The sequence below is a fragment of the Nestor notabilis genome, unplaced genomic scaffold (genome assembly GCF_000696875.1).
Source record: "Nestor notabilis isolate BGI_N333 unplaced genomic scaffold, ASM69687v1 scaffold25485, whole genome shotgun sequence".
In the NCBI taxonomy this organism is placed as follows: domain Eukaryota; kingdom Metazoa; phylum Chordata; class Aves; order Psittaciformes; family Psittacidae; genus Nestor; species Nestor notabilis.
In genome coordinates, this window is record NW_009928282.1 from 1 (window position 1) to 14,482 (window position 14,482).

Genomic DNA, 14,482 nt, shown 5'->3' on the forward strand with positions numbered 1-14,482 from the left:
CTTGCTGAGGGCGCACTCAATTCCATTGTCATTTATCTCCTGGTGGTCTATATATCATTTTTGTTGCTCATGGGACTTGGGATTTATGTTATGTTATAATTGTTAATTGTGTCCTTTCCTGTGCCCCTTCTTTGTTGGAAACTGGTCACTAGTGGTGTCCCTCAGGGCTCAGTACCAGAGGCCAGTGTTTTTTAATGTCTTCACTGAAGATCTGGAGAGGCAATTGGTCTGCTGGAGGGCAGGAGGCTCTGCAGAGGGATCTGGACAGGCTGGATCACTGGGCCAAGGCCAGTGGGATGAGGTTCAACAAGGCAAAGTGCCAGGTTATGCACTTGGGCCATAACAACCCCAAGCAACACTACAGGCTTGGGGAAGCAGTTGGAAAGCTGCTCATGGTAAAGGACCCAAGCGTGCTGACCAGCAGGTCGAGGGACATGATCCTGCCCCTCTACTCTGCTCTTGTGATACCCCACTTGGAGCACTGTGTGCAGTTCTGGTGTCCTCAATGTAAGAAAGACATGGACCTTTTGAAGGAAGTCCAGAGGAGGCCACAGGGATGATCAGGGGCTGGAGCACCTCCCATGTGAAGACAGGCTGAGAACATAGGGGCTGTTCAGCCTGGAGAAGAGAAACTGCATGGAGACCTCAGAGCAGCCTTCCAGTAGCTGAAGGGGCCCTTGTACAAGGATGCTGGAGAGGGACTCTTCATTAGGGAGTGTAGTGAAAGGACAAGGGGTGATGGGTTTAAACTCAAACAGGGGAAGTTCAGGTTACATAGAAAGAAGTTCTTTACTATGAGGGTGGTGAGGCACTGGAATGTGTTGCCCAATGAAGTGGTAAATGTTCCATCCCTGGCAGTGTTCAAGGTCAGGTTGGACAGAGCCTTGGGTGACATGATCTAGTGTGCGGTGTCCCTGCCCATGACAGGGATTAGAACTAGATGACCTTAAGGTCCTTTCCAGCCCAAACCATTATGCGACTCTACGGTAGCGCTGAGCTTTTTCCACACCCAAGCCACCTACCTGGCAGCAAAAGAGCATGGAAGTACGGAAGAACTTGACTGAGTTCTGAGGAGTTGTGAGGAACAGATCCCCAGCTGTAAATCTCCTGTTCACATTTATTAGGATGGCTTTAGCTTGACCAAATCAAACCCACGCACACAGCTGCATAAAGAATGTTTTCAACAAACACAACTTTTTATTTCTGTAAAAAACAAGATACTTTTCAGGAAGGACCAAGCTTATCAAACAGCAGTTTGCCTGTTAATATACATAAATACACCAGGTTACAATTTAGTGGGAAATACATTAAAAAAAAGCTTTCAAGTAGATAAAATAAATGTAGTAAAATTGGACTATCCTTCCCACATGCCTGACTCAGAGAGAAACGTTTCTCCAATGGAATGAACTTCCACCCATCATCTGCCAAAATATCTCTCCACTGGACACAAGCTGCAGGCGCGTGTGAGGGTGGGCAGGGCCAGAGGGCTAATATCCAGTGTTGGAGATTAAGAGCAGTCTGAACCATGATGAGCCAGTCCCCATTCTCTGAACTATCAGGATGTGTATAGTGTGAAAATAACCCAGCCAGCACACTAAGAGAGCTGCGAGAGGTAGGAAATACCTCCCTACTTCCCACCTTCAGGTCCCTGGAAGGTTAATGCTGCACAACTTCATTTCCCACAGCACTGTGGAACTCCCGTGCCCCTGAGAGGTGTTTATGAACAGTCACAGGAATGGGGAACATGGCCTTGCAGTCCTAGGTGCTGCTGGGCAAGTAAACAACCGACAGACACAGAGCTGCTGGATGCAGGCGACCTCTTAAGTAGAAGGAATAATGTCTGGAGATATGGGAGAACAGCACAAATCAGCACAGGTTTCCTGAAGATTTTCCTGCCAGGACACAGGCAACAGAGAATTCATAGCATCATTTAAATAAAATACCAGCCTAAATGAATTTAAAAGACATTTGCCATGTGCAGGATGCCACAAAGCTGATTGTACTGCAAATAGGAATCCAATCTTCCTTCTACTTTTTGTCCCGTTTCTACTTTTTGTCCTTTCACTTTTTGTCCTATTCCTACCTTTTGTCCTTTTTGTTCAGAGACATGATCCATCACTAAATTCTTCCACCAAGTTTTGCAAACTGAGGAGTAAAACTTACCCAGTCTCCAAGAAAGAAGGAAAAGGCATCTGAACAAAAGATAATCCCTGATCTTGCCCTACATGCTCTCACGTAAAAACCATTAGAACAGGCAGCATGTACACCAGGGGCTGTGTCCTGTGTCCCATTCGTGAGCCACACAGCAGCAGAGCTCCCATGCTTCACTTCAGCAAGTGAAAAGGGCAATTCAAGTTTTCCTACCAGTTGCCAAGACAAAAATTAAATGTAAAAACGGAAACATTTAAAACTCTTTAAACGCTTTAAATCAGAACAGTTTCTCTCAGAATATGACACATTTTATGTTTAAAAAAACAAGGGAGGTGGGTTATTAAATAAGAATCTACATATCTTAAAAACAGAGGTTCTGTACATTACAGCCAGCAGTGTTGACTGTCCCAAATTGTACTATCCCCAAGAAAGAATGTTCATAAGTTATTTCTTTGAAGCGCCTCGCAGAGGTTTTGATTGGCATCTGGTTCCTCGGTCATCATCTCCACAGCCTCCCACTCCCCTGACCTGCTGGACTTCTTGATAGCCTCTACTACACTTTGCATGTACAGACCATCTTCAAAAGAGGCTGCCATGGAGACAGGTTTGTGATCCCATGTCCGACGGTCTTCCTGGTCCTGGAAAGACTGCCGCAGTGCTTGCACCATGTACACCATTCCTTTTAGGTAAAGCAGGGGGATGTCTTTAAACCCCTGATCCAAAAGGCCCCTGTTGACAGTCAGAGAGTCTGTAAACAGTAGTTCTTCCTGGAGAGCAGTGTTCTTCTGCCCATATAAGTCTGTCCCGCGGGCTATGAGGCGACCAGCAGACCCCACAACCATGACTTCATGGATGAATGATCCAGGCATGTTGAAGTTAAGAGTCACAGTGCAACAGACGCCCTCGCTCATCAGCATCTGGAAGAAGCAGAAGTCATCGCTAGTGACGTGGCGAATCCCACTTATGGCTGTGTTCTGCTTCACAAAAGTCTTGAGCAAACCATGGACCTTCTCCGCTCTCTTGCTGATGAGGTGAGTCAGGAGGTCAATAATGTAGGTTCCCATCGTATGCAGGCCACCTCCTCCCATCAGCTCATCACAGATCCAGTTGTACTTGTGGCTGAGCAGGCTTCCCCCATACACTCGCACGTCACAGATCATCACGGTGCCCACATAGTGTTCCTCTATCAACTGCTTCATCTTCACAAAGGTGGGCAAGAAACGGAGAACATTGCCAACAATGCTCATCAGCTTAGGGTAATACCTGGCAGCTGTGACCATCCTGAAGGCATCCACAGAGGTAGCAGCTTTCTCGCAGATCACGTTCTTCCCTATTCCTGCAGCACAAATGGGAAAAAAAAAAAATATAGCACACAAGAGGAATACGCTGAGATGCCCCATAGGCTGCCAAGAAGCGGTGTTGGAGTCAGGCTTTCCTCCTGCAATTTCAGAGGTAAAGGTCTGGGAACTGAAACAAGAACACGAAGTGCAGCAAGAGTCAAAGCTGCTTCCAGGACGCTCCAGTTGCAGAGCTGACAAACTCCCACACAGAGACTCCAACTAAAGAGAGGGCTTTTACATCCTGAAAGACAAACGGCATCATATGGCATCCATCAAGACACAATTTGTGTGTGATAGCTAGAAAATTATCTGAATGCCTGAACAGCCGGCAGCCAGAGGAAATAAAACATCATGTCCCCTGCAGGGAAAAGGTCAGTGAAGGCGAGATTTGATTTCACTTTGTAACTCACAATCATTATTTCAAATAGATTAATAGAAAAGGGGCATAGAACATACTCAGTGGCCTGAGTACAGAGTACCAGAATTAGAAAGAATGCTTTGGAAGGTGGATTGTTTAAAAAGCATTGCTAAATGGGAAGCAACACATACTGGTCTGCACATACAGCCTTCCCACTGATGCACTTTAGCTTGTGCTCAGCCTCAGTCAACCTGGGCAGTCAATAATTAATATTTAACTTTAAAGCAGAAATAAAGCAATACAAGAGCACCCCAGTGCAAGCTCCAACCAAATTCCTACATTTAATGGTCCTCCTCCCCCATCTTAACCCTTTTCTCATGGCATGGCTTTACTCTTCCATAGACTTCTGCTCTGAAAAATACTCATGTAACATTTTTCAGGGTAACAACCAGGGTGCACCTACAAGTCTCTGACACTACCTGGTGCTGTCAGACCTGAAGGTCAGTCACACCATACCAGTTTCTACCCCAAGAACTGCAGGACTGCTGCACATGGTGGTGGGCACTTCTCCAAAAGCTTCAGCTTACCCAGGAGTAGACTATGGTCCCTGTTCAGAACAGCTTTTTATGGGCTCACCGATGAGTAGAAAACAGCACCAGCACTAGTGCTTACACGGGGCTCTGACAGGCTAGGGGAAGCCAGATTCCCCAGTGCAGCTCCTGGCTGCAGTGCCCAGCTCAGCCACGGGACAACTACAGCCAGAGGAAACTCTGAACCTGTACTTCTAATAGATGCAAGCAAAATCCAGTCAGACAAGAAGACTACAAATGTTACTGGTCTCTTCCAAAGAAATCCCCTAAATTGACATGAGTCAAGAGAAGAGTAAGGTTGAACTCCCTGGGGACACTCTGGCTGCCCACTGGTAACCTCCTGTTTCAGGGATCATTTCCAACGCCCCTGTCCCCAGTCCTGCTGCCAAGATGAGGCACAACATTCTCTGTGCCTCAGCCCAGGTGCAGACCAGCACTCCATGAGAAGGACCCTGAGACAACCTCCATCAAGGAGGTCCTTCACAGCCAAGGGGGGCCTGCTGAGTAGCCTGCATGGTTAGAGGTCCTGCTGTCCTGTGTCTGGGTGGGATGTGCAGGTGAACAGACACCATGGGGGTCACCATGCACAGAGGTGTCCCTGCAGCACAGTCAGGAGGGGACCCAATGTGTGCGCTGTGAGGAGTGGGGTGGGCAGGGACAGCCTTCTCAGAAGGACAGCCACCACTTCCCCTCTTCAGCTGTTGCTTTGCCTGGCTATGTAGCCACAGCTATCCATTCAGCACTGTCCAAAAATACCTCAAGTCCCCAGCCTCGCCTCTCAGTACAAGCTCTAATCTTGACTCCAGCTACTGAAGCTATTTATTTATCCCATGTAAACATGCCCACTGAACTGAAGCCCCCTTCTTTACTCCCCTAAATAACACTAGGTACCCAAGGTTGCACCTAGGAAGATGGACAACTGGCTGCTGCTGCTGAAGCACACCAGACCTTTGACCATTGCTTTGTACGCCACAAGAAGTCGGGAGCATCTGAGGAGTCTTCCCAAATAACTAGCTCTTTCAGACAGACTTGCTTAGGGAGCCTCCTGATGGATGAACGCTCATTCCAAAACACACTCCTCCACTTCACTTCCTGTTTGCCTGTGGTTCGAAAGACCATGCTACTTATCGCAGAAATGGGAAGCAGAAAAGCGCACTCACAGCATGTTTGTTCATCCTGTTTCTCAAGAACAGGAAATCTGGATTTGACCACACAAAACAGTGATAGAGCCCCTTCTCCTTCCCTCAGAATTAACATGTATGTGCTGTAATTTGTAGGGACTCCACTAAACCAGGGGGTCAAACAATCTTCTGCAATGATATCATAAACAATGCAGTCAACCAGTATAAACCAAGAGGGATGAGGCTCCTCTACAGCCATTTCAGAAGCCAAACCTTGGTAGCTGGGCTCACTACAGGCAGCAGCATTACCTTTAGTATTCTGAAGGAATTTTACTCTGAGGACTTCTCATGTTCTGGCTCATGCGCAAATATCCCATATTTTACTCTACTCCAGCCAGAAACTCCGCTCTGTGCTCACTTAATGCAAAGGTGGATGAATTTTAACTGTGGGACACGAACCACAACACAGACATTCTGTGAAATTAATTTAGTTCCTCTGAGATCAAAAGAAACAAATTTTAGGATAGCTTCTTGCTTTGCCTGTTGTGGAGATAAACCATGAGATTACACTGATTTGAATCTGAATTATCCTCTCAGCTTTGATCTGCTCTGTCTGGTTCATGAACTCAATCCAGTGGTACTGCTTTGTCTCCATCATGCTGGAGTTTTACCCGGGCTTGTTTATGGATGTCTCTCAGTAAGAAACCTAATGCAAGCAAGTTGTACCACTTTCTCTCCTCTCTGCCAGAAATAAAAAAGTAAGCACATTCTGAAACAGGAAAGGAAAAGAAGTATATGAATAAATAATAAAAGTGTAAGCACTTTAAAACAAACAACCCCAAGAAAACAAAACAAAACACACAAGACCTGTATTGTGTCCAGCTCTGGGGCCTCCAACATAGGAGGGATGTGGAGCTGCTGGAGCAAGTCCAGAGGAGGCCAGGGGGATGCTGTGAGGGCTGGAGCAGCTCTGCTCTGGAGACAGGCTGAGAGAGCTGGGCTTGTTCAGCCTGGAGAAGAGGAGGGTGCAGGAGACCTTAGAGCAGCTCCAGTGCCTAAACGGGCTACTAGAAACCTGGAGAGGGGCTTTGGACAAGGGCCTGTAGGGGCAGGACAAGGGGGAATGGCTTTAACCTGACAGAGGGGAGATTGAGATGAGATCTCAATAAGTCCTTCCCTGTGAGGGTGCTGAGGTGCTGGCACAGGACGGCCAGAGAAGCTGTGGCTGCCCCATCCCTGGCAGTGTTCAAGGCCAGCTTGGACGGGGCTTGGAGCAACCTGCTCTAGTGGAAGGTGTCCCTGCCCATGGCACGGGGTTGGAACTGGATGAGCTTTAAGCTCCCTTCCAACCCAAACCCATCTGTGAATCTATTTAGACATCGCTGTATCAATCGGAACTTTCAAAGAAAATGTACTTGCTGTCTTTAGCCCTACCTTGATTTTGTGTTCCTTCAGAATGTTCAATCACAGCAAGCCATCCAACACTGGCTTAAAATATGTCATGACATATTTGGTAGCAGATCTATAAATACTATTGTGACAAACCTAGGAAGCTGACAGACGTCAGCATCACACTGGGTCTGAGATGCCTGCATCAGTTTGCAGATCAGAACATTCCACATCATCCTTCCAGTTCCCTAGCTTTTCCAGCTTCCCACTTACCTGTGCTGCTGTCAAGTATACATTATTACCTCTGTACTACTGCACCAGCTTTGCCCCCATTTCCCCCTCTGGATAATGCCATCTTACAGGTTGCCAGCAATTGAAGAAAGAATCTCAATCCATTTTAGTTAATAATTCACGAAAGAAGGTTCAATCTTCTCCTTTTAGCCCACTTGACCACCAAGAGCCATGAGAACTAGTGAAATGCTAATTACCTTACTAGTGCTTAAAAGACATTTAGAACATTTAAAGAGCTAAATTCGAACTTACAGATCAAATATTCAGAAACAGAATACCTAAAATGTGAAGAACAGTGCTCTAACAAGGTAAACAAACTAATCTAACAATGAAAAAGAGGAAAAAAAACTGCCTGAAATCTCTCTTTGCATATCTAAGTGGCATTGTAAATGTTTGTGCAGCAAGCTGTTTACTTCCAAAACAAACTGCTATAGAGCAAAGAGGTGAAGAACAACACATCACCCTGGATCACATGGTTTGAGATAACAGCCCTCCTAAAATTAACTCGTTTGGACCTCCCATAAACACAGTCGAAATATCACACTTGTTATTTATAGGATTACACACAAACCCACACCCACACTGCATCAGGTGAGAGGACATTAACACTACAAAGTCCTATGCTGGAAAATTAAGGAATGTCAGGATGCCATGCAGTTGGCTCCCACTTCCCTGCCCAACCAGTTTGGGGTGCCATCTCTGTTCTCTCAGACACCTTCACCCAGCCCATCTTGCTGGATTCCTCCTGCTGTCCTCAACTGCTCCTCCTCCCTCCCGCATCAGATGGTGGAAGGATTCCTCCAGCAAGTCTGCACCCAGGACCAAACCAGCCTACCATGGACATGGATGTCCAAAGAGAGCTCCAGGTGGTGGCCAGGGTTGCAGCACGCTGGCTGAACCCCTCTGCCCCAGGCACAGCCTGGTTTCCTACTGCAGAACATGAGAAGGTTTGAAATGAATGAAGCAACTTAAGTTGCTGGGGGGGTGGTTTGAGTTTTTTGTTTGGTTTGTTGTTTTGGGTTTTGTTTTTTTTTTTCAAATGGGCATAAAACCATTTTACACCCCCCCCAACATAATCTCTAAACCAACTCATTTTTATTAAAACCTCCCCATTACAACCCACCATGAGTTTAGTCTGAGGAAGACGTGATATTTTACCCCAATCGGTTCAAGATTTGCAACCTATAAGCAATTATAAATAGCATATTTACAAAAAACTTCTAGGTGACCTTTCTCACAGATGGAGCTACCAATTCCACACAAAACCCTCAGCACTGCACCTGCATGTTGGTGCAACCAGAACTGTGCTGAGGACACAGCTGCAAATTTCAATCTGCCAATGAGCAAGGGATTTCTGGTCCAACTCCAAAGATAAAAAGGTACCTAGAGCCTTCACAGCAATTTGCCGAGTTAGTGGTGGAGGGATATTGATGCAAACCAAATCTACATCCTGGTGCAGCAAGACATCGTCAGTCCGACTCGTGTAGAAGGAGATGTTCATTTCCTCTGCCAGCTGCTTGGCTTCCTCCTCAGTCTTCCCCCAGAGTGCTTCAATGGAGAAGCCTTCTGCTTTCAGCAAGGGCACCAGTACCCGGGCAGTGCTGCCAGTTCCAAACACACCCACTCCAGGGAGCATTTTCATACTGCAGTCATTCATGCAGCAGGGTCTACATGCAGGCCTTCGATAAAAAGTTCAGCTCCTCAGCTTTCTGTTCCATCCACAGTTTCTAAAACAGGAAAAGTTACAAGTCAGTATCAACAAAAGGCATATTTTGGCATCAAACACATCCAGCCTCAACACTACCTTCTATCCTTCAGACAGCATTCAAAATTGTCAAGAACCTGATTAAAAAAAAAAAAACAACCCAAAATCCCCCAAACTTGCAATCCAGAGAGAAACAGTATTAAGGGACAAGTGTGATGATCCTATTGCAGAAGAAAGCAGCTTTACAAAGTCCTGAGCATCACCTCTGCTTCAAAACTCAGGACACGTACAGAAACACACGAGCACACCAGGACAAACCAGAGACGGTGAGGGACAAATTGGGAGCGATAGGAAGCATCAAGAGGACAGGACATCGAGTCTATAGCACCAGTGGTAAAAGCAGCACTGCTATAGCTGTAATGATGTCAGTCTCTAAATGAGATGAAGGTTTGTGAGGTCAAGCACTATCTCCTAATAGACCGACTGAGATAGTTGGAGTGTGCAAGGCTGCATCCCCAGAGCATGAGCAGCAGGTCAAGGGAGGAGATTCTCCCCCTCTCCTGCATTCTAGGAAGATGCCCCCTGCAGTCCTGCCTCCAGCTCTGGGGCAACAACACAAGAGGGACATGAAGCTGTTGGAGCAAGTCCAGAGGAGGCCAGGGGGATGCTGTGAGGGCTGGAGCAGCTCTGCTCTGGAGACAGGCTGAGAGAGCTGGGCTTGTTCAGCCTGGAGGAGGGTGTGGGAGACCTGAGAGCAGCTCCAGTGCCTAAAGGGGCTGCAAGAAACCTGGAGAGGGGCTTTGGACAAGGGCCTGTAGGGGCAGGACAAGGGGGAATGGCTTTAACCTGACAGAGGAGAGACTGAGATGAGATCTTGGGAAGAAGTTCTTCCCTGTGAGGGTGGTGAGGTGCTCGCACAGGTTGCCCATAGAAGCTGTGGCTGCCCCATCCCTGGCAGCGTTCAAGGCCAGCTTGGACGGGGCTTGGAACAACCTGCTCTAGTGGAAGGTGTCCCTGTCCGTGGCAGGGGGTTGGAACTAGATGCGCTTTAAGATCCCTTCCGACCCAAACCATTCTGTGATTCTATGAAATAACAGGGATGCTTTTGGGCACATAAATCTTTCTTCCAAACTAAAAATACAAACTGAAAACAACTACTTGGAGCTTAACTATTTCACTGAAAACAGTTAAGCCCCTCCAGAGAACATCTAGAAAATAGATCCCTGAGGAAAGCCTGGATTCACTGGATTCATTTAGCCTCAGGAGGTGAAAGTTCCAAGGAAAACTCTAATGTCAGTTTGTTTATATACAAAAAAAACATTTTTAGAAAGGAAAAGGGTGCTCCTCTGTGGCAATGTAGTCAGTGAAAAGTTTTACTTAACTCGGGACAGTTACAAATACCTCCTTCTGCCCATGTCATCTAATCACCAAGGGTGCAGGGGTTTGCACGTAATTCTTATTTCCTCCACACAAACATTTGGTGAAGTCACAATTCTTTTGTTCTTTTAAGCATTTCCTTGTAAATTAATCCCTTTGGATCCCAACTTGCCAGTAGTCTCAGAACTGCTTCTGGGCACAACCGGCTGAACTGCCTTTAGCAGTTGCTTTAGCACTGACTTCAAGGACAGAAGTCAGACGTCTCCTTGATCCATGACACTGCAGCAACCTACGATCTGGCTTTTGTTCTGTGCCTTTCTGAATTCTTACCTACTACACCCACTCTGACCTTTTCTGAACGATTTGGGGATTGTTTTAGAAAGAAAATGTTTTCTTACTGTTATGAACATGACACATTCAGGTATTTTTAGATGTTTATAATGAAAAAGCAAAGCCCATATTTAAAAAGAGAAGTGGTACCAACACCAGATCAACAACTTTAGAAAAAAACCCCACAAGCAACAAGAGTCATAATCCATTTCGGAAAGGGATGGTTACTCATGTCCCCATCCTAAAATACTCACCCTAAGTTACACCATGTGAAAGCAAATCCTGACATAGCACCGAGAAGAACCAGCCTGCAAGTCCGACTACTCACAGTGCCAATGCTGCATGTGCAATCAGCATTTTGTTAGCCTGGGGGTGCCTACACTGACCAGCACAGCAGAACTGCAACCCCAACTGAACTTTGGGCAGTTTTGTAGTGTAGTCAACTAAACCAGGACACAGAAACAGCAGCACATGTGAATATTTATTTTGCAAAACACACACAAATGTTGGCAGATGCTAAAAAATATTTTATGAAATATTTACTAATTTAAATATTTACTGAACTAATTCAGCAGGGCTTTTTCCCTTATTCTGTGTGATGTGAGGTTTGTACTGATCCCATCATTGCCTTTATAAAGATTAAAAAGTTCACTTGAATGAACTCCTTTTTATCCAGCATCTAGCAGAACACTCAAAGATGGTCCTAAAAGGATCTTGAAAATATTTACTGTTCTACATTAAAGGGTAATTTACTGCAAGGAAAGATAGCCTGTATTTGAACTTGTTTTCTATAAATGATGCAAGCAGAAGTAAAACTGGCTGGGCAGTCAGTATAGCTGCTCAAGTCCCCACACAGCTGTGTGGCAGTTTACAGGCAGGAAGAAAAAAAAAAAAAACTACAACAAAACACTTTCAGTAAAAAGAGCATCATCATATTTTGAAAAGATATAGGCTAAAAAAGACAGAACAGAGACAAGGTGAGTGCCTACTGGCATCAGGTCACACAGACATGGACTCATAGAACCCCAAACTAGTTTGGGTTCAAACAGACCTCAAGCTCATCCAGTTCCAACCTGCTGCCCCAGGCAGTAACACCTTCCACTAGAGCAGGTTGCTGAAGCCCTGTCCAAGCTGTCCTTGAACACTGCCAGGGATAGGGCAGCCACAGCTTCTGTGGGCAACCTGTGCAGGGCCTCATCACCCTTATGCTCAACAATATCAAAATTACAAAACACAAGCTTAGAAAAGGTGGAATTCTTTGAGAACACTATTAATAGGAGACTGCTGCTGCTCAGATCAGCTGATATCTGTAATGCTCACCCAGTGACAGTTTTACTTTTTTCTGTTTCCCATCCAACTGCTTTTTCAAAATCTCAGTCAGGTGGAATTAATTTTAAACTCAGTTACTCCCAAAACATAACAGGCTACTGCATCAGTATCACTAGCAGTTATTGGCACAAACCCACAAAAGCTAGTGATTTGCTACCATGGAGACCAACTCCTGATGATATCAGAACTTAAGGACAGCAGCTAACAAATAAAGAACTGGCCAAGCCAACCTCAGCAGTGACTTCCAGCAAGGCCATCAAGCTCCACAGGGAAGAAGACGTGGCTTGCAGAGCCACAGGCTTGAGACACCCCAAATGTTGCAGCCAGCGGGCTCTGCAGTGGCATGCTCCCTGGCCTCACCTAAGAGCCATCCGTAGCCTCTTAATCCCTCTCCAGTCTTTCACCAGCTGGGAAGTCCTGGTTTGTCAGAGATGGATGTAAATGCTGAAAGGCAGCAAACCCACAGTCCTTGCACAGGGCAAGTTACAGAGCATATGTGGCTCAGGCAGAACTAGAGTAACTACTAAATGAGCTATAACAGAAGGTTCAGTGACAGCCGTTGAAAGGGAGTACATATTGGTAGCCCACAAACACACCCTGCAGACATACTCAAGTGCTGGTAGATGAGAAATTCCAGCCAAGACCACCCTGACGAAGCAATCTAAAACCCCACTGTATCAGAATGTGGTCACAGCTGAGGAGAGTGGCAGCTGTAATTAACAGTCTACGAAGAACCAAAATATCAGCACTGTCCCTCTGCAGAAGTCCCCAGAACACACTTATCTGGAGCCCTATGTGCATTTCTGATACTTCTCTTTTAAGGGGAGGAAAAAAAAACCAGAACTGGAAACGATTCAGACAAAGGCTATCAAAAGTGTACTGTATCTTCTACATAAGGAAGACCTAAGCAAGCAAAGATTCCTCGCTTTGGAAACGCCATCAAACTAGGTAAATCATGAAAAGCCTTTTATAAGCCAACCTTTCAGAAATTAAAATCCGTGTGCATTGATATCTCTGGGGATAGAACACTGGAATGAATACGCTTGTGAAGATCCTCCCACAGAAACACCAAAAGGCAGCTCTTTTATATGGAAGTGAAAACAGACTCTAACAGGAATCTTGCACGTCAGGAGATACAAATCAATCTCCTTTTTAGAGAGATGAAATAATCGTCTGCAACTCTATCCTGAACCTAAATGTTCAAGCAGAAGCACTTAAAGCTCTTTAACCTTTTATGTGGCCACAGAGTGTTTCCATTCTTGCTGAATTTCACGGAGTTTGAAATCCCATCCTACAGTCACAGAAAGGAGCTGTTTGACTCATATACTCTTACACATAGCAACAATTTCATTGCATTTCTATGACCCAATGTAATGAAAAACCTGACAATTCCTACAGGATCCAATTCAATTCTATGTTGAAGCAGTCAAGGAATTCAGACAGCAGAAGTCTCAAGGGCTACAGTGCCCCGAAACCATTTTGGACCATGAGAGATGGCCAAAGAATAACAGCCTGTGTCCAGAATGATGCTGGTCAGGGTAACACTGGCTCTGCAGAAGGAGAAAGCAATTCATGCTTCTCCAACTCACCCTAAAAAGATCCACTTTGGCTACAAGGAAGGTGAGGTGTGTGGAGGAGGAGCACACCAGCAATAGGGGCACTCTTTTCATCTAGTTGCTCACTACTGTTAAGTTTGCAAAGAAAGCTAAGACAAGTCACAAGGGCTGTACAAGTAATAAAATTGTTACTGGTGACATCCTCATGGATCTTAAGGTTGCATGAGAACCTTTGACAAAATCTACACAGGAACCACTCAGATTTCCCTCTGCAGCAGGGGCTGTATGCCTGTGATATAAATGCACTGCACAGACCGCTGCAAAAACAGATGCTGCCTCTGCAAGGCCCCCAGCAGAGGTGTCAGAAATGCTGGTAGAGTCTGGGGGCATCACCCTGGAAGCCAGCAAGGTCTCTGCAGGAATCCAGCTGGGGAACTTCACTACACTGCCCCGAGGAGTCATTATGTTCCTATCACACTGTCCATCCAGCCTCCTGGCACACAGACACCTGAAACTCCATACGGAACAGTTCATATGCTGATGTCAAAGAGAGATGCTTTCTTTACTAAACGTGTTTTTAATTCATTGCAGGCGGGTTGTGTGATAACCCACGACTGCAAAGCCTGGGGCTACCCTCACCACCAGCCAAGGCCGGCACAGCGATCGTCCTTCCTTCTCCAGATGTACAACAGCAAATGCTCCGTTCCTGTCACGCCGCTTCCCGTAGGTGCCGCCCGAGGTCAAAGGCGGCCGCGAGGGCCGTGCCAGACACAGCAGAAATCGCGGACACCAAACCAGCCCTCACGCTACCACCGTGCGGCGGTGCCCCGGGGCAGGGCCACGTCAGCCCCAGGGGTGCCTATGGCATGGCCCACTGCACTCGCTGCCGACCGGGGCTGCGGGGCTTGGGAGGATCTTTATAGGGGGGTCTCTCACGGGGCTTGA

General features: G+C 46.3%; 1 protein-coding gene across 1 annotated transcript; it reads right to left on the reverse strand.

Annotated features, from left to right (window-relative positions):
* Nucleotides 1-2,588: 2,588 nt before the first annotated feature.
* On the reverse strand, nt 2,589-8,963 carry LOC104400404 (glucose-fructose oxidoreductase domain-containing protein 2). Its single transcript, XM_010014441.1, has 2 exons — nt 8,624-8,963; nt 2,589-3,487 (listed from the first exon to the last, which is right to left on the reverse strand). The coding sequence occupies exons 1-2, from the start codon at nt 8,895-8,897 to the stop codon at nt 2,589-2,591; spliced, it is 1,173 nt and encodes a 390-aa protein (XP_010012743.1). The 5' UTR covers nt 8,898-8,963.
* Between the last annotated feature and the right edge of the window lie 5,519 nt (nt 8,964-14,482).

Excerpts from the sequence above, each read along its gene's own strand:
- LOC104400404 (XM_010014441.1), bottom strand. The coding sequence starts at position 8,897 with ATGAATGACTGCAGTATGAAAATGCTCCCTGGAGTGGGTGTGTTTGGA. Across the intron at positions 3,488-8,623 it reads AATTGCTGTGAAGGCTCTAG|GAATAGGGAAGAACGTGATC; the intron begins GTACCTTTTTAT and ends TTTGTGCTGCAG.